Source organism: Vulpes lagopus, chromosome 6 (assembly GCF_018345385.1).
Source record: "Vulpes lagopus strain Blue_001 chromosome 6, ASM1834538v1, whole genome shotgun sequence".
NCBI lineage: Eukaryota > Metazoa > Chordata > Mammalia > Carnivora > Canidae > Vulpes > Vulpes lagopus.
Window position 1 is genome coordinate 32,082,297 of NC_054829.1, and position 19,033 is coordinate 32,101,329.

The 19,033-nt window shown below is 37.4% G+C and overlaps 1 protein-coding gene across 2 annotated transcripts; it reads right to left on the reverse strand.

Annotated features, from left to right (window-relative positions):
- Positions 1 to 1,318: 1,318 nt before the first annotated feature.
- Positions 1,319 to 18,940, reverse strand: EIF2S1 (eukaryotic translation initiation factor 2 subunit alpha). 2 transcript variants are annotated; one of them, XM_041759489.1, is made up of 9 exons: positions 18,787 to 18,911; positions 18,542 to 18,665; positions 14,341 to 14,582; positions 11,810 to 11,889; positions 9,767 to 9,918; positions 5,778 to 5,884; positions 4,131 to 4,228; positions 3,296 to 3,439; positions 1,319 to 2,474 (listed from the first exon to the last, which is right to left on the reverse strand). In XM_041759489.1, exons 3-9 carry the CDS (start codon positions 14,579 to 14,581, stop codon positions 2,349 to 2,351), a joined length of 948 nt encoding a protein of 315 aa, XP_041615423.1. In that variant the 5' UTR covers position 14,582; positions 18,542 to 18,665; positions 18,787 to 18,911; the 3' UTR covers positions 1,319 to 2,348. The 2 variants fall into 2 exon arrangements, with proteins under 2 accessions (XP_041615423.1, XP_041615422.1); XM_041759488.1 differs by lacking the exon at positions 18,542 to 18,665 and having other exon boundaries at positions 18,787 to 18,940.
- Between the last annotated feature and the right edge of the window lie 93 nt (positions 18,941 to 19,033).

Consider the following 19,033-nt stretch of genomic DNA (forward strand, 5'->3'; position numbering starts at 1 on the left):
AGGTGTTTATCTAAATTAAACTGCATTTGGTTTGATGGCTTGACTCCAAATTGGCACAACTGCACCCTGTTCTGTATAGGGGTATCAGAATCTTCATGTTGGAAAAGTAGATGGCCATCACCTTGAGGCGAATGAGGGGAAATTCTTGCCAAGGTACTATAGTACTTGAATTTTTAAAAATCCCAAACCATTTTAGTTTAATGGTTCTTCACATAAAAGTAGCTAGGTCAAAGGGATTGAAAGGATGGCCGCTGAATAACTGTGATGCCTACCATGTCTCTGTAGCTTCCCACTAAATGAGCGTTAACCACATACATACTGGTTTGTCTTGTTTTGCTCTAAAATACAGAAAATGAAATGTTCCCATTTTTTCTCAGCTACTTTTCACTTTCACTTACAATTAAATGAGACCCAAACTATTGCTAATTTTCAGTTGTAGGAGTTGATAACCGCTTTACCTCACAAGCAGAATGGGAGATGACATCATTTTAAGGAAAAGGCTTGGCTTTGTGTGGAGATCCAAGATTTGGATAAACTGAGCAATTGTTTTTGTGGATCTGTTCCTCAGGTCATTTGGAGCTGGGTATGTAGCTTTTCCTCATATTTGAAAGTGATATTGTTAGGTCAGCAGGGTATATGTTTAATTAGTTCTCTCCTTCATGGTATCAGTGAGGTATTAATTAATCTTTTCTCTGGGAAGGATCGTAAATTTCGCAAAATTCTTGTGGAACTAAGCCAAAGGCTTACATGGGATAAAATCACTCACCATGGAAGTCACCAGTATTTCTGAATGGTTCTGCCTTTGAAGTGTAAAAATTCAGTAAACAAAGTGGAAATTCAATTCCCCTGCCTACAACAAACATTTAATGAGCACCTCATATATTCCGAGGACATTCTTCACGCCACAAGCTTTATCGACTTATTTTTTGACACCTCAAAAAGACCAAAGTGAAAATCATGTGCCAATTTTGAGTACACCTAGATCCTCCTCTAAATATTCCCAATATGGCATATACTAGCGATCATACTTTTGGATTTAAGAAGCTAGTAGAGGCTGCTAAATTAAACTGGGACAAACCTTCAAAAATGGCATAAACTCTTTATCAATACACTCTATGTTCTAGTCCCTTTAATATTGAATTAAGTCTAGTATTCAATCAATTAAGGTGAGTTAGGTTTAATCTTTGAAGTATTTAAATAGCTATTCTTAGGAATAATTAATAAATCTAGTACCGCCAGTATCCTAAGAGATTAAATCTATGAAACAGAAACAGACTTGTTACACCTTGGCTACTGTAACTTCAAACCATGTGTTATCTATGAAGTTTATTTACCTTTATTTATTTACCTTTAGATTCATATACCTTTTAAACAATTAGCTCTCAAACATAAAAATGATGGAAATGTAGAAAGATCACTGTAACTGTGTTCAATCAGATCCCTACTCATTATAAAGAGTTGAAGCTCTAGGTGGCACCTAGTGAATATGTTAATGGGGAAAAAAAAATAAAAAGTTGGGCAATGATACTCAAAATAACTAAAGCAGCATCATCTTTAAAAACAAAACAAGAAACTTTACTACCCTGATTTACAAACTTAGGGCAAGCAGCTTAGTACACCAACAAGGACCAGTGTGATAAATTCCCCCTCATACCATATATTGTCCTCAGTTTCAAATTGGTAAAAGGCACACATCCTATGTAATCTTTAAATTGCATTTAAGGCTTTTTTCCCCTAACAGTCAACTTTAACTATGGTTAAAATCAAAATTATTTTCTCTAAACCCTCCTTTTGAAAGGATCGGTTATATAGATCCTTTGGTCACCTGCCCTTATAGTTCTACATCTAGACTAAAATGAAAGTAATAGAATTAGGGTCTTAGTAATCATTATGCTTTTAACTGGTGACAAGAAGGAAGAAGCCTATAGTTAAATATCCCAGAAATTTATTTAATGTTTGCTTGATACATTTTATATAGAAAGATTGAGGCTATTTGCTTTGGGTGCCCCTGGTAAATCTCATAGAGGCACTGAACTACAAAGGGGTGCCAATCTGGAGACATCAGAAATGGAAACCACAAGCCCAATTTTATGACTGTTTTTAAAGATTTGTCTCTAGTGAAATTAGGCCCACTCCCTTAAAAACTGCTGAATGTTGGAGCTCTTGTGTGAAAACAGCTGACTTTTAGGAAGGCATATCACGTTTTGGTCTGTTGGAACATTTAAATACTTGGAAATAAAAAATATTCAGCTTTGAAGTTTTCAATACTGGAAAACTTTCAAGTCTAGGGTTTACAGCCAGGAAGGGCTGCTCTGTGTTCCTTAAACTGGACTCTGTTTCCCACAAAGTTAATCTTCGGCTTTGGCTTCCATTTCTTCTGCATCATCATCTCCATCCACTTCTGCATTCTCTCTCTCAAGCCTCTCAAGCTGCCTTGCAAGTTCGGTCTCATCTGTATCTGTGACCACTTTAGGCTGTGGAAGCAGAGGCATAATTTCAAAGTGAGGTAGTTCAACAGTATACAAATTCCATTTCAACACCATGACTGCCTAGTATTTTAACTCTTAAAGAAACACTTGTCTAACAACTCTGCCATATCTGTTCATTTTTGAGTGTTACTGTATCATTAATAAATTCCATTAGATAAATGATGGAAGAAATACATAAGAGTAAGACAATATAGGAAAAAGAAATATGTTCGTAGTAAAACAAAATATTCCCTTTGGTCATTTCTATAAGCCAAAACTGGCTGTATCTTTCAAACCCACAAGATGTCTTATAAAAATGCATCTTCTGGATTCAAAATAAATTCTAATTAGGTTTCATTTTTGCTGAGATGAGGAAAATACAGACTAATGTTTCTAATCCTGAGATCAAATTTTAAGCCTTCCACATTAAATTCTGATAATAAGCACTCATTTTCGTTGCCTAATTTTTTTCCTGTTGCAGGGGAATGAACCTAACCCCATCAGTGACCTTAGTCCTGAGTGACCATCATATGACGGTTCTTGTTTACTTAAAAAAGCCCTTTTAGGACCCTCTGAGTCTATGATTATTTTAGGGTTAGCAGAGTTATAATCCTAAATGTATCTCATATTTTAAAAAGCAATGATTAAGTATTTTAGATGATTTAAATTTTCTATCTAATCTGATCCCTAACCTCAAAATGGGGTTTGAACTCAAGACCCTGAGATCAAGAGTCTCATGCTCTACCAGCTGAACGAAGTCAGAGCCCCTAATTTTTTTCTAATTTCTTATATAATTTAAGAAAAAGCAGAAACACTACAGATCTTACCTCCATTTGAACATTGAAGACACCCCTCTTTTCCTCAATCTTTTCTTTTATAACAGCCATAGCTTGATTGAGAACAGAGAGGCCTTCTGTTCTCTCCAGGGTTGTTGTAGTCATCACATACCGAGGAGGAGCTATTAGATTAATCTAAGGAAGAAGACAAAAATTCAATTATGAACACATCTGTCCAATACCAAACTATTAGGATGTTTAAGAACTCTTTTGCTAATCTGCTACCTTAACAAAAATCACTCCAAATTTTATTTCCAATCCTGTAAATCAGCAATTTGGGGGTGGTTTGTTAATGTAGCAAAAGCTAGTTGATTCGGTGATATAATACAGCATAAACAGTCCATTGCAATATCAATTATGTAGAATTATGACTTCTGGATGTCTGGTGGCTAAAATAACTATAGTCATCATCAGTGCAATGGATAATTTGTCTCCAAAACAAAAATTCTTACTTGGTTTTAAATTAAACTGACAGAAGAAAATCTAAGAGATTCTGAAATAACAACCATCTGGATAACTGTATTGCTTAAAAGATTCAGACCAAAAGTCCTAAAAGATTTGCATGAATATGAGAGAATACATTACCCATTTCAAGGTCTTAGGAGCATCATGGACACACCAACTCTATATTATAAAGAAAGTTTAGCACAGCTGGCCCTCTGGCACTAAATACCATAGAAATCTTTATCCACTGTGATAGTAGCAGTAGCATCCCTTAGACAACATCACTGAGAACCACTTTTCCTAACTCTTGTTATGAAACATGATCATAAAAACAATCTTGACTTGGTTTAGGTTGGTATTTTAGAGAGAGAAAACTGCTCACCTTGATGGGCATGGTTTCTGTAGAACAATTCAAGCCCGCTCTCAGGGCTTCTTTTACGGCATCAATGCCTTCATAACCATAACAAGCCACTTCGATATCTAAAATTATAGAAATTCAAGAACTTATACCAAAAAATGCAAAGAAGTATTTAAAGGCTTAAAAGAAATCAGAGGTGTGGCAGACATACTAGCATTCATATACTTATAAAAGCTTCCATACCCTTTCAGTTAGAAATCAACCCCAACTATTAACTTTCTTTTTTTTAAGATTTCATTTTTTATTTTTATTTTTTTAAAGATTTATTTATTTATTTATGATAGACATAGAGAGAGAGAGAGAGAGAGAGAGAGAGAGAGAGAGGGGCAGAGACACAGGAGGAGGGAGAAGCAAGCTCCATGCCAGGAGCCCGACGCGGGACTCGATCCCGGGACTCCAGGATCGCGCCCTGGGCCCAAGGCAGGCGCTAAACTGCTGAGCCACCCAGGGATTCCCAGATTTCATTTTTTATTTGAGAGAGCGAAGGAGGGCACGTGAGCATCAGCGGAGGAGGAGCAGAGGGAGGAGACTCCCCACTGAGCAGGGGGGCCCAATGTGGGACTCATTCCCAGGACCCCAGGATCATGACCTGAACTAAAGGAAGATGCTTAACTGACTGAGCCACCCAGGAGCCCTTTAACTTTCATAATTATAAATATCTGAGTAAACAGTGAAATTATATTTTCTTTTCCATACAAGCCCCCAAATGACAAAAACTATAAAAGACAGAAATTCAACAAACACTTTGATTTCTCGCTATGCCTGTATTAAAACTATGACTCCAACCTCTCCGTGCCTCAGTTCCTTATTTGCACAGTGGGGAGGAGTGTGATAAAGACTGAGTGAAACAATCACTGCAAATTGTTTAGAACAGTTTAGAAATTACACAGTCTCTGCGCCACTGGTTCCACTTTTAGGAGCCTCCCTGACAGAGCACTAATACAACTGGGTAAGTGTCTGTTATAAGGCTGCTAATTTGTAGTGTTTTTGTAGTAGTGAAAAATTGGTAGAACCTAAATGTTCACCAAGAGAAGACTGGTTTATTGTTCTATGAAATACTACACCTTGCCATTAAAAAGAATGAGAAAAAGTCTCATGTTCTGTATGGAAGGGCCACCACGATACAAGTGGAAAAAGCTAGCTGAGGAAAATTTTGCATAGTTTGATCCCATTTTTGTAAAAACAAAACAATTTACGTCTGAATATAAACCGTATATATTCCTATATAGTGTATGTGCCTAAGAAAAATGGTTGAAAGACTATACTCCGAACTATATAACAGTGGTTAATCCAGAGGCAGAGAAGGACATTACTGTACTTTTAGAATATTTTAAAAGTATTTACTAAAACAAAACCACCCCCCTCAAAAGAAAAGGGGCTAACTTAAGGTTAGCTGAATGCATATATGACAGTTTTGACTTACATCAATATACACATTTTATGATACTTCAATAGAAGCAAAATAATTTCTTAAACTTTTCTTGTTATAAGAAATAGACATTTAGAAAAATTTACAGATGATGTAGCAACATATTCTTTGGTAAGGCTCATTATTTAACAGCTTTGTGGTTCATGCAAGATATTTTAAACATCATTTAAAAAATCACTTACCTGCTCGAATTTTGACAGCTTGTGGTGTCAAACGCCTATTAATATTGTTAATAAGTACTTCCCGTTCATCTTCATTCAGATCTAAACTATCCAAAATAGATGGGTCTCTAATTAAAGCAAAACAAAACAAAACACACACATATAAACACAAAAGACCAAGGTTACTTTATAGATAACTGACACCAAATGCAATACCACAGAATAATCTTCAAGAGAACAGGCTTTAGTGTCAGAATGGAGTTCAAATCCTAGCTTTACGCTTTATTAACTCTGTGTTTTGGGGCCTTTCCAGGCTTCAGTTTCTAACCTTGTAAAATGAGGATGAAAACAGTATGTCTCACTGGCTGTGGTATTAAATTAGATAATGCAAGTAAAGCACTTAGCACTACTATGACAGATAGAAAACACCTAGCTTTTATTTTAAGAAAAATTTTAGAGATCTGGCTAACGTAAGGAATTTATTTTATTTATTTATTTATTTTTAAAGATTTTATTTATTTATTCATGAGAGACAGAGAGAGAGAGAGAGAGAGAGAGAGAGAGAGAGAGAGAGGCAGAGGGAGAAGCAGGCTCCATGCAGGGAGCCCGATGTGGGACTCGATCCTGGGACTCAAGGATCATGCCCTGGGCTGAAGGCAGGCGCCAAACCGCTGAGCCACCCAGGCATCCCACGTAAGGAATTTAAAAGTGTCTAATATAACAGATATCCTGCTAATAATTAAACATTTCCACGTAATTAGCAGTTCTGCTTCAAGGAGCTTGAAAAGAACAAAAACATACAAGCAAATTTAAAAATAAAAGTGTATCCTTTGAAGTTAGAGGAGGAAAGTATTACTTTCGGTTAGTGGGCTCAGGAAGGGCTGCATGGACTGAAGTGGCATTTCACCTGACCCGAGTGCCACAAGAGAGGGATCAGGGTTAGTTGCTGGCATGTTTGTGGAACATGAACAGATGAAAAAATTGAAATACTGATTAAAAGGATGGTAGAACTTTAAAAAGCAAAAGTAGAACTGTTTTAAGAAAGTTATAAAATATTAAAATAGAAATGGCCTAAGCAAGCATCAAACCTAAAAAGCAGGGATTAAGGAATGAAAGGCAAAAGAATTTGGGTACAGGGAAGTTTCACTAAGCTAATATTGCTTACAAAATGTATCAAGAAGACAAACCACCAGACAATGAACAAATGAGGTGAACAGATGTTTCAAAGAAGAAATAGTATATGAAAAGCTGTTAACTTCACCAACCAATAAAATGCAAACCAAAGAAGATATTATTATATACCCATCAGTTTGGCAAAAGGGAAAATAATCTGAGATATAGACCAAATGTTGGTAAGGATGAAGAGAAACAGGAATGCTCATACAACTGCTCAAGGAAATATAAATTGTAGAACCAATACGAAGAGTATTTTTGCAAAACTGAGTAAATATCTTTAATATATATCTTTAATATATATAAATGAATCCTGTGACCCAACAACTCTATTGCTACGTATATACCTTAGAAGAAACTCTCAAATGTACACGGAGACAATGTACATGGATATTAATAGCACGGTTTAAAAAAAATGAGGGGAAGAAGAGGGGTAACCTAATTTCTCTTAATAGAGACATAAATAAAGCATATATTCTTAAAATGAAACCCTACATAGAAATTAGTAGGAAGTGGGTACACATCTATCAATTTGGAGAATCTTGCTATTCCATAACAGCCTTGTAAGTAAAACTGTAAGATACAGAAAGCTATGACAAAATTTTTTTAGTTTAAATAATAAAAAACTTTTAAAATACAAAAATGATTCTACATACGTAAAAATACATGTGTATCTATTCACAGATACATATGTGTAATAAAACCATAAATATGTAGATAATGATGCATACTAATTATAGAACGGTAGTTACCACTGATGTCAGAGGGGAGTGGATTGGGGGTGCAAAACATTATTTCCAACTATTTCAGAAATCTTATTTAATTAAAAGAAAAAATATGAAATACATGTGGCAAAGAATTATCATTAAACATGGACAGTTCACTACATGGCTGATGGAGCAAAAGAATGTCAAGGAAAAGGGAAAAAAAACGTATGCCAATGTTGAGAGCAGTTATAGAGGGGGAGTTGGAAGTGAGAGAACTAAGCCAGGGCTGGAGGAGGACAGCACATCAAGGTATGAAAGACATGTAGGACTGCAGTCAGAGCGGACAGAAATATAAAGCAATGCTTAATGGTTGAGAGCACAAACTCCAGATGGGAGCCAGTGACTAGGTTTGCATCGGGGCTCTTCTGTTTGGTAACTCTGTGCACATGGACAAATTCTTTAATCTCTGCCTCAATTTCCTCATTTGTAAGACAAGGATAATAACAGCGGGTAGTTGTGAGAAATCTATAAATGTTAGCTATTAGAATTATTGTTAAGGTCTTCCCCACAATTGCTATGAAAAACAAGTCACATGGTGGTGGTGGTGGGGGGACTGCAAGGGATTTGGAGTCTCAGATGAGCCAGTTTGCCAGAGGCTCTATCAGTCCTAGGTCCACCTGGCCATTCTGAGAGCCAAGACGACCAGTATCCTTTGGCAGCACCAAGTAATCTCCATGTAGTGATGAGGCTGCTTGTGGAGCATTAATACTTGGGAAAGAGTATGATGTGCAGAAGGAGAGACGGTAAATACAGAGAACTGAGGAGTCTGGCTATTAAAGAGAGGATTACAGTGCTTGCAACAGGACAAAGTAGAGGGAAGGTAAAGAAGTTTGCTTTTAGTATAAATTATAAAATCATTAGAGAAATTAGAGAAAAATTAGAGAAATTCGAGTGTTATTTTTATGCCAATGGAGCAAAACCAACAAAGAGAAAGGCTGAAGACACAAAAGAGGGAATAACGGATAAAAAGATCCTTGAGCAATAGCTGCACACAGGAAGATTAGTCTGAGAACAGGGAAGATACGGATTCCCGCATGACTGGAGTGCAGGAGGTAATAAGGTTGATTATTGAAGAGAAGAGATGGGAGAGAAGGTTGCTGGGGCAGTGGAAAGAGTAGAGGGGATCCTGTGCCATGGCTTCTATTCTCTTTACAAAACAGGGAGTGAGCACACTGGTTGAGAGTAAGGGGGGCATGGGTATCCGATGGGAGTGTGTAAAAGCTCTAAAATAGCCACTCTAAGAATGGGAGGCAGTGACAAAGAGCAGAGAAAATGGGAGGCAGTAGTGAAGGTGCAGCTGAGGTTGGAGACTGTGAATATGCAGTGGCACCAACCTGCAAGACTGTGGTTTTTCCTAGCCGCACCCAGCATTCTACAAGTGCAGAGAAGGCAGGAACATCGCTCCAAGGCTGGATGTAACAGAAGGAAAAACAGGGCAAAGGCTCATGATATTGGCAAGAAAGTTATTGAAATGATGGATCACGGTATGTCTATGCTGAATAAGAAAGAAGGCAGGAGAGGGTGAAAAGACAGGGAGAAAAAAAAAGGTTTGGAATCATAGTCTGGAGTAAGAATTAAGATGACATAGAGTAGAACTAACTATGGGGGAGCTGGAAAGACAGGAAGCTGTCTGTGGTAAGAGAACGTATGAATTAAAGGTTTTGGATGCACACTAAATTGTGGTGATAAGACCCAGGGTGAGGCTGTATGGAAACTGGCTAAAGCAGCATGGGCTGAAGGTCTAAGGAACTGAACTAAAGCAGACAAGGTTGCAGTTGTACATGAGACATCTACATTGACCCTATAGGTAGCTATAATACAAAATAATAACAAAACCAGGAGGGGAAAATGTGAGATGAAACCATATGGCTTATGGAAACTATGGTATACCCAATTATATATGCTTGGCTACACAGAATTGGCCTGTATTATAGGCCTCTTACACGGAACTATTTTTGTCTAAATTTGGCAAAGACTGTGCTTTTAATTACACGTCAGGCTCTCAACCTGTGTGCTAGACCCAGTAACTGTGATATCAAGGTAGAATCAGAGCCAAGAAGGTGTTCTTACGAGACTGCATGCTTAAATGCATCATAGGCACCGTATCCAGGTCTCTTGTATTTGTCATCAAAGACCCAGGCAGTCCTCTGGAACAGGCTCTCCAGCTGCTCATCCTTGGTGTACTCTAACACCTCAGCAACATGACGAAGAATGCTGTAAACCTAGAAACAAAATGAAGGGTTCAAGAATTCAAAGATAAGAAATCTATAGAAAAAAATGTATTTTTACATTTCAGTAGACAGCATATAAAACAAATCTTTGATTAGACTACAATAATTCCTCAACAACAAACAATTAACATACAAGTTCTTTTTTCAGAGAGTAATACTTGCTTTCCTAGAATAGTTAAATGGGTATAACAGTATAAACAATACAGAATTTAGTGTCCTAAGACCCAGATCAACTTGACTTCGGGACCAATTAACCTCTTTAAACTTGTTTTCTCTTCTGTAAAAGGGCAATACTGGTATCTCTCCTTTTTACTGCAGATAGATCAAATCTATCCAAATGCAGCACACTATAACTGGAAAACATGACACAAATATATAAAATTTGTAAATTACACAAAGCTTATTATACAACAATAAACTATCATTACTACTACTCTATATGACAGCATGCAATCAGGATTGAGAATTTATTGTTATTTATTTTTAAAGATTTTATGTATTCATGAGAAACAGAGAGAGAGAGAGAGAGAGAGGCAAGCAGAGACACAGGCAGAGGGAGTAGCAGGCTCCATGCAGGGAGCCGCAGGGAGCCCGATGCAGGACTCGATTCTGGGTCTCCAGGATCACACCCTGGGCCAAAGGCAAGTGCCAAACCGCTGAGCCACCCAGGTTTTCACATTACATGTAAAAGTTGAGTAAGGTAAGGTACTAACATTGGCTATTTCATTCTACCATATTATCGTCCAGATTAGATCTAATATACTCATTTTACAATTATCCTAAGGGGACAAAACAAAGTGAGTTTCCTAGAGTGGAGCTTCTCAAACTTGGTAGGACCTGAGATCCTGTATTAAGCAGTCAAGTGGTGCCAATGCTATTGGTCCAGAGACTATGTTGAGTGGCAAGGTCCTCAGTTCACTAAGAAGGGATTTCACTGATGGTGTTTTCTAATGTTATATATATATAATATATATGTATATATATATATATATATATATACACACACACACACATGTATATATATATAGTAGTAAACACACCAGTAAAACAAAGGGAAAGATTTGGGTAATGGTCTTTTTGCTTTTAGATTTTTATTCTCTTATTTACTGGGGTTCATTAAGCAAAATTTCAAAAATCTCTTCATTTAAACACTGTTTTCTTGGCATCTTATCTTGAGGACAGAAACATACATGAGAACAAAAGACAAAAAACAGAAATAATCGAAACATTGCCATTAAAAACCAAGGACCTAGAGAATGAAGGATAATCTAAATAGGACCAAAGAAAAAACTATAGATGGAAAATGGAAGAATGGAGAAGCAGGTGTTCTTGCTTCATTTATACCTACTGTACGTAAGTAAAAGATTACAGCAAAAATAAGAAAATGAAACAGAAAGAACCCTAACAAACTGGGGGAGGAAGGAGGTGGAGACTAATAATAGGCCTCTGTTTTGCTTTCCTGTATTCACATTTTACAAACCCTTGCTTATTCTTAACATACAACGGCTGGTTGCCTCTGTTATCCCAGAATGGGGTTTAAAGTCAAGAACTACATACTACAAGAAGTCGAATCAACTGAAATCACCCATAGTTAATTTAACCTAAAATAACTTAAAAAACACTAATGTCCAGTTAATCATTTTAGAATATTAGGTGATAAGCAATGCCTTAAGGTAGTACCACCATGAGGCAAAAATACTGAACTCATAACTTTTGAAATTAAGTTCTCAAATTACTCTTCTATGTAACTCATAATTGTAAATGGAAATACAGTTATAGAAAATCCAAATTTTCTTTTAAATTTTATGCCAAGAATAGCACATGCTGATTATTCATTAAATTACTAAATGGCAGACTAATCTCACTCAAAACTCATACTTACAGTTTTGGATTTGGTGAATTTATCTTCACATTTGATTGCTTCCTCTGGAGAAACCCTTCTTTTTGACAAATCAATATATCCTGTATGAGAAATTTTTGGGAAAAAAAAATATCATCTCTGCCCAGGTACTACTAGCTTACCACTGCGATAAATTTTTACACCAGATTGTTTGGTGGCATACTTAGACTTATTCCTCACTAAAATCATATCAATTAAACACTGTATAAGATAAGGGATTTTTGTTTTCAGAAACTCACTTATATTATGTAATTGTAGATTCTTTAACACTTCAGTGAAGGGAACTAGGGCTCTCAATTCCTCAAATGAAAGCTAGTCAAAAGATTCTTTTTTTTTTTTTTAATTTTTATTTTTTATGATAGTCACACACACAGAGAGAGAGAGAGAGGCAGAGACACAGGCAGAGGGAGAAGCAGGCTCCATGCACCGGGAGCCCGACGTGGGATTCGATCCCGGGTCTCCAGGATCGCGCCCTGGGCCAAAGGCAGGCGCCAAACCGCTGTGCCACCCAGGGATCCCAAGTCAAAAGATTCTATACTTGTCTTTTTGGTATCCATTCATCAAAGGCTCAATTGTGTTATATTTTCTGTATTTTTTTTTTAAGATTTTATTTATTTATTCATGAGAGACACAGAGAGAGGCAGAGACACAGGCAGAGGGAGAAGCAGGCTCCATGCAGGGAGCCCGACGTGGGACTCGATCCCAGGTCTCCAGGATCACGCCCAGGGCCAAAGGTGGCACTAAACCACTGAGCCACTCCGGCTGCCCTATTTTCTGTATTCTTTTTTTTTTTTTTTCTCCCCCTGTATTCTTGATGCTCCTTCTGCCTCCTGACCAAAACTGGTGCTTCTTCCTCATGGTGGCCCTGCGTAGGCATGGTGAGGCCATTGCATTCATTGCCATGGCCTTACTATGTTGTCAGTCACTTCCATAAATTAAAATCCCATGAGTACAAAATGAGACAAGCACTTACATGTATTTTAAAGAATTTAAGAGGGAAAAATGGTCTTTTATATTTTTTATATATAGGTTATATTTAACCTATATATTTCCCATGTCAGGCATCACACCTCATGGGCTCGCATAACATCCTTTAACCATTTCCTCTAACAGAAATCAAGTAATAAATCCTCTTAGTTTCTATTCACGTGAAAAAGTCATTTCTGATTTTCATCATTGAATATTTTAAATATTCTAGAATCCTGGGCTGACAATTTTTCTCTTTTAGTGCTTTAAAGATGTCATTCAATGCTCAGTGTCAGTCAGCCATTATTTTCAGTAAGTGTACCATACTAATTTGTATTACTGTTCCCCTGTAAATTATGAATCATTTTCCTTTGGTTACTTTCAAGATTTTCTCGATCTGTTTTTCAATAGTGTAATGTACCTAGATGTGGTCTTATTAGTATTTATCCTGCTTGAAGTTTGTTAATAAGCTTCTTGTTTATAAATCTGTTTTTTTTCCGGCAAATCCTGGGAACTCTGGTCAGGATTTCCTCAAATATGTTTTCTGCCCTTTCTCTCTCTTCCCTTGGAATACAGCTTTTAATATTTGACAGGTTGTTTTTCCTCTGCTCTGTTCTTCAGATTGGTTCTTTAAACGAACTATCTGCAAGTCTGACTTGGGCCTTCTGCCATCTTTACCCTGCTCTTAGCCCATTTGGTGAGTTTTTTAGATATTATACTTTTAATTTTAAAATTTATATTTAGTTCTGAGAGTTTCTAATTTCTCTACTGAGATTTCATTTTGTTCATTCATTACAAGTTTATTTTCGTAAAATCCTTGAGCACTTACAACATCTGTTCTAAAATCCTTATCTGCTAACTCCAATACTGTCACCTCTAGGTCAGTCTCCATTTGCTTTTTCTCGTTTGGGTAATACTTTCCCGTTTCCTCAACTGTTTAGCAATTTTGGACATTATGAATGAATATTCACAGAACACCCACTAATAATCAAAGATACACAGAATACTGTGTTTTGGGTGTTTGTGGTATATTCCTTTTCCAGAATTTATATAAAATATTCTTAAAATCCATTTACCTTTACTCTATTTCCATGTTCCTCCAATAATCTGATTACAAATTTAGCTTCAGTTGAATTCACAACCTTAAGACCAAGACCTGAGCTGAGATCAAGGGTCAGATGCTTAACCCACTGAGCCACCCAGGCATCTCAATAAAAAGGAATCTTACAAATATATGAAAACTCTGATTTATGGATCTGTCCCTTCTAAGTTTAGCCACAATGAGTCAACTATCAATATCCTGGTAACCTCTGGGAATAAAAGTCAAGTTATTTGACTCACAAACACCAGCCACGGGAACGTGCTAATTAAACCACCACTAACTTAAGAGGTCTTGCTTAGATGGGTAATTGGCATCTTTCTCTAACAACTTTGTATGTAAAAAAATTTAAGCATAAAATATTTTTTTTTGGTTTTTACAGCATCAGCAAATTAAAATAAATCATGTTAAATCTAAAATTTATATTTTGGATATTTTTATCACTTACCTTTTTCTTTGTCCACTCTAATGACAACCACACATTCATTCCTGCCAATTCTGATGAGTTTGTTTATAGAACGGATACGCCTTCTGGACAACTCACTAAGAAGAATCATGCCTTCAATATTGTTGTATTCCAGCAAGCTGACATAAGCCCCCATTTCAGCAATGGACCTTACATTCACCATCACTACATCTTCCACCTCAGGAAATTTGTGTTGATAAAATCTACAACTTAGACCCGGCATTCTGCATTTTAAACAAAAGAATCAAGTGAGTGTTCAGTTAACGTCAAAATAAAGAAATGTCAATTTTCCATATCTTGCCACTGGAAAAGACTGGAAGTCTTTTCACCTCTTTAAACTTCTTAAATGGTACCAGAAAACGGATGTTCAGGAATCAAGCTTTAATTTTTACTTTGCTCCACATTTTTTAAGGCTTGAGTGATTCTCTGCCATCAGTTTTAGAGGAATCATAAAAAATAATGACCACCTATAAAGTACTTTGAGACCTAAGGATTAAAGGTATATCTCAAGATTAAATTACTATTTTAATATCATCACTTTAAGAAATAACAAATGATGGGGAAGCATCACTACTACTATAAACCTATCAGCCAAACTAAAGCTACTTGTTCTCCAAGTCAGCTAAGTCTTTATACACTACCACCAATATATAAAGGGAAGACTCTTCCAACTATTAAAACCAAGGTCCTAATCATATATCAAATAATATACCCTATCATTTTAGCCAAAATTACAGTATGTGTTAAGATACAACCTAAAAATTTACTAATCACAAAATATTAAATATAACTAAACACAACTAAATTCTTTTATTGAACAAGTATACCTACTCTTGAGAATAGCTTTACAGAACTCCATTAGTATAAAGTTCAAGTGTCTCTTAAACTCTATTTCCTTTGATCTATCCAACCTACTTTCAGCACCACTCCTTTTATGACCTACAAGACTGAAATTATACCATGCACAGAGGTGTATTTTTAAAAGAGGACTATAAAACTAATCATAGCTGATGATTTTCATGTTTTTCTACTAATCTTAACCAATTTACTATTCTCAAAGTTCACAAAATAGGCAGTGATAGGACCTAAAAGCCTAAGAAAAGTATGTGAGAATTTGTTTACTTCTTTTATTTTTTTTTAGAGAAAGATAGAGAGCAAGTAGGGCAGAGGGCAAAGGAGAGAGAATCTTAAATAGGCTCCACATCCAGCGTAAGCCTGATGTGGGGCTTGATCTTACGATCCTGATCTTGGCCAAAAATCAAGAGCCAGATGCTTAACTAAGCCACCCAGGCATGCCAATTTTTTCCCCTATAATTGGGAAATAAGGCTGCCATTACTTGATCTTAAAGACAAAACATCCAGATCATAGAACACCAGACTTCTGGGGCAGTACAGTTTGAGACTGCCAACTGCACCCACACGTATCTTCACAGTGGCCTCCCACTGACTTTTACATCTTTACACTACCTACAGGATCCTCTATGATCTGGCCACTGCCTCTCTCCCATGTTCTCTCCATTTTACAGTTGAAGGAATGGAAACACAGATTAAGTAACTTGTTCTGTTATATACTGTGAACAAGTGATAGTCAGAATATGAACCTATGAAGTTTGGATCCATAGTCTGTGCTATTATGCATCAGGCTGTATTTTCACTGTTTTGATAAATATATAAGTTACAAACAGCTTTTTTTTTTTTTTTTTCAAACAGCTTTTAAAAAAAGGTAACAGTAATATACATATTCAGTGCTAAAGTATGTACTTTAGCAAGATTAATGCAAGCTTTCATTACTTTTAAAAATATTTTATTTATTTATTCATGAGAAAGAGAGAGAGAGAGAGAGAGAGAGAGAGAGGGGCAGAGATACAAGCAGAGGGAGAAGCAGGCCCCATGCAGGGAGCCCGATGCAGGACTCGATCCTGGGACGCTAGGATCACGCGCTGAGCCAAAGGCAGACGCCCAACTGTTGAGCAACCTAGGCACCACAATGCAAGCTTTTAATACTAATCTATCCTGTTTAATAAAAGTAAAGCAAAATTTAATAATAGCAGCAGAAATGCATTTCTTTTATACCTTGACAAAATAGGGATTTAGCAAATAAAGGGCAGTAGACATTTCAATGGCTAGAATTACCCAAGAAACAGCTGAGCTGGTTGTTTCATTCTTAAACAGGGCTTTTTTCCCCCCTCTCTCTTTTGGAGGACTGTCGTCAAATATCTGTATGTAAAGCACTAACGTTCAAGAGCTAGAAGTTTTAAACTGAATATCAAAGTAAATGATGTCATAGAAATGTGTTTAACAGTTTTAAAAGATTTAACAGGGACTAACTAACCACATTTACTTACCAGGTTTATTCAAACAGTAAAGCTGATTAATTTTGGGGAAGTAAGACTTAATTTGATGATTAAAGAACACAGGCAATTTTGTAAAGGAACCCTGATGAGAGATATGAATGTTATTGCTTTAAGAGGTACCAATCTCTTTACAATACATAGCGTACAAAAAGAACACAAGCGATGGTATGTTATTTGACATAGAAAGTAGCTAAGAATTACAAAACACTCTAGACATGGATTCCAGGCCTTGCTCTCCTACTTACTAGCTGTAGTTGCTCGGGAAATGCATTCCCATTAAACTGTAATTTCTAGTCTGTGTCATGGACCTCTCAGACCTCTCCTCTCTTTGGAGAGTAACAAATGAGATTAAGAAATATGGAAAAAATTTGAAAAGTGTAATGTGCTATACACATATGACATTAAAAAGCAAAGTGGGTATCATTGCCGTTTTGTAGCTTCATTGGTTAAACAATTATTTTTGCAGTATTTATGTACTAAGCACTACTGACACTTAAAGATTCTTACTTAAGAAAGTATAGAGCGGGAAACAAACTAGTAAGCAAATACTTTCGATATAAAGTACTCTGAAAGGAGTAAGTGAAGCAATCAATTAAAAGGGAACCAAGGAACAGAAATATTAAATGACTTTCTCAAGGATAAATACTTAGTAAGTACCAGAACAGGAACTAAAACCAAGTCTTCTGATATTAATTGCAGAATACCTTTAACCCAGAAGGCCTCCGTATGTGAGAGTACTAAAATACAGTATGTGTTCTTCCACACAAAATATCTGTGTTTCAATAATAGATTAACTGAACTCCAAGCTAATTTCAAATACCCTGCATTGTCAGTAATTTTGCCTGGTCAAAGGGTAGGTTGGACTTCTTTCTTAAGCCAGTGCATGGTCAAGTAACCCCAACAGATCCGGGGAGTCCCCATCACTTTACAAAGTTAAGTGTGTTATGTGATAGAGATAACTCGTGATAATTCCCACTTGGCTCAAATGTTTCTGGGGAACGTTCTCTGCATGCTAGTTTTTAGTAGAGCAGTGCTACGCAAATAGGCTCTCAAACTATTTCACCGTAGTTAAAATAGAAAGCACCAATCTACAAATATCACTCTTTTTGAGATCTTAGGAGAATAATTAACTGTCACTTGGCATCAGACCAACTCAGAAGAGGCAGTAAAGCTCTATAGAATTCACGAACTGCTGAAAAGACACATAATCACAAATTTTTTTTTTCCTTGATAACTTCAACTGGTAGAAAAACCAACACTGCCTTGTTACAGCTTTTCTCCAAGAAACAATGTTTCTTGTTTAATGAAGCAGCCTAAGTTTGACGAGTAATAAAAAAGGCCTCAGGCTGAATACGTATAACTCCCAAATTCCCTTATCTTTTTAGTTATGCTTAACCTTTGGAGCTACAGCTTGTCTTTTCTCATTGGTGCTGAGATACGGCAAATTGACACTAAGAATAGTAAACTCTTCAACGGTATGTGTTAGTTTCGATGCAAGGGATGACTCGTTCTATAAAAATGCACAAGTCAAGCGATACGGTAGTAAGTATCAACTTAAAAAAAAATCAATTATCGGACAGATAAACTATTCTTGGATCCTTTTAACCCAGATCTCACCAACACTGCGGCCCACCCCAAATGGCCCTTCAAGCGCCTGGTCTGGTTTCCACTGAGAGGCAGTAGTTGCTTGGGCGGAGGAGGGTAAAAAAAAAAAAAAAGGCGAGTGGTGGTATTCTCAGGCCCCGAGCAAAGCGCTGAGCGTCCCGGGGCGGGGGTGTCACAGCGTTTCCCCGAAGCCGCCCCCCGCCCCCCTCTCCAAGCATCCTCACTTTGAGCATATCGCAGAGGCTGCAGCGTCTCTTGGCTCACTGGGCTTCACCAGACTCCTCCGCTGGTACACGCACACCCTGGAACACCGCGGACCCAGCCGGCGCCGGCGGGGGGGGTCGGACACTTCCCGCGCAGGAACGGGAAAGGGAGGGGTGTGAGCCCGGGGCCTACCCTCCCCCGCACATCCATCACTGCACACAACCAAAGCGAGTTCTTAAAGAATCTGATCTGGGGAACTAGTCACCTGAGGTATGTGTGTGAATCCTGCGCCGGGATCCCGTGCCGTGCTCTTTAATCGCAGAGATCCGACAGTCCACCCGCAGCAGCGGCCGAGCCTCAGCGTGCGCTTGGCTCTACCCCACCGCGCATGCGGAACCGCCTCGCATCACGCAAGCGCCAACAGCATAGAGGTCCCTCTTCCTCACTGACCATAGAGTCTAGGTCCTCCGGAAGAGAAAAAGGAAGGATGAAGATCATAGGAGGACCTGAAA

Coding starts and splice junctions, on each gene's coding strand:
- EIF2S1 (XM_041759488.1), bottom strand. CDS start 14,581: ATGCCGGGTCTAAGTTGTAGATTTTATCAACACAAATTTCCTGAGGTG. Junction 11,890..14,340: donor TAGAGTGGACAAAGAAAAAG/GTAAGTGATAAA, acceptor TTTCTCATACAG/GATATATTGATTTGTCAAAA. Junction 2,475..3,295: donor TCTTCAATGTTCAAATGGAG/GTAAGATCTGTA, acceptor CTGCTTCCACAG/CCTAAAGTGGTCACAGATAC.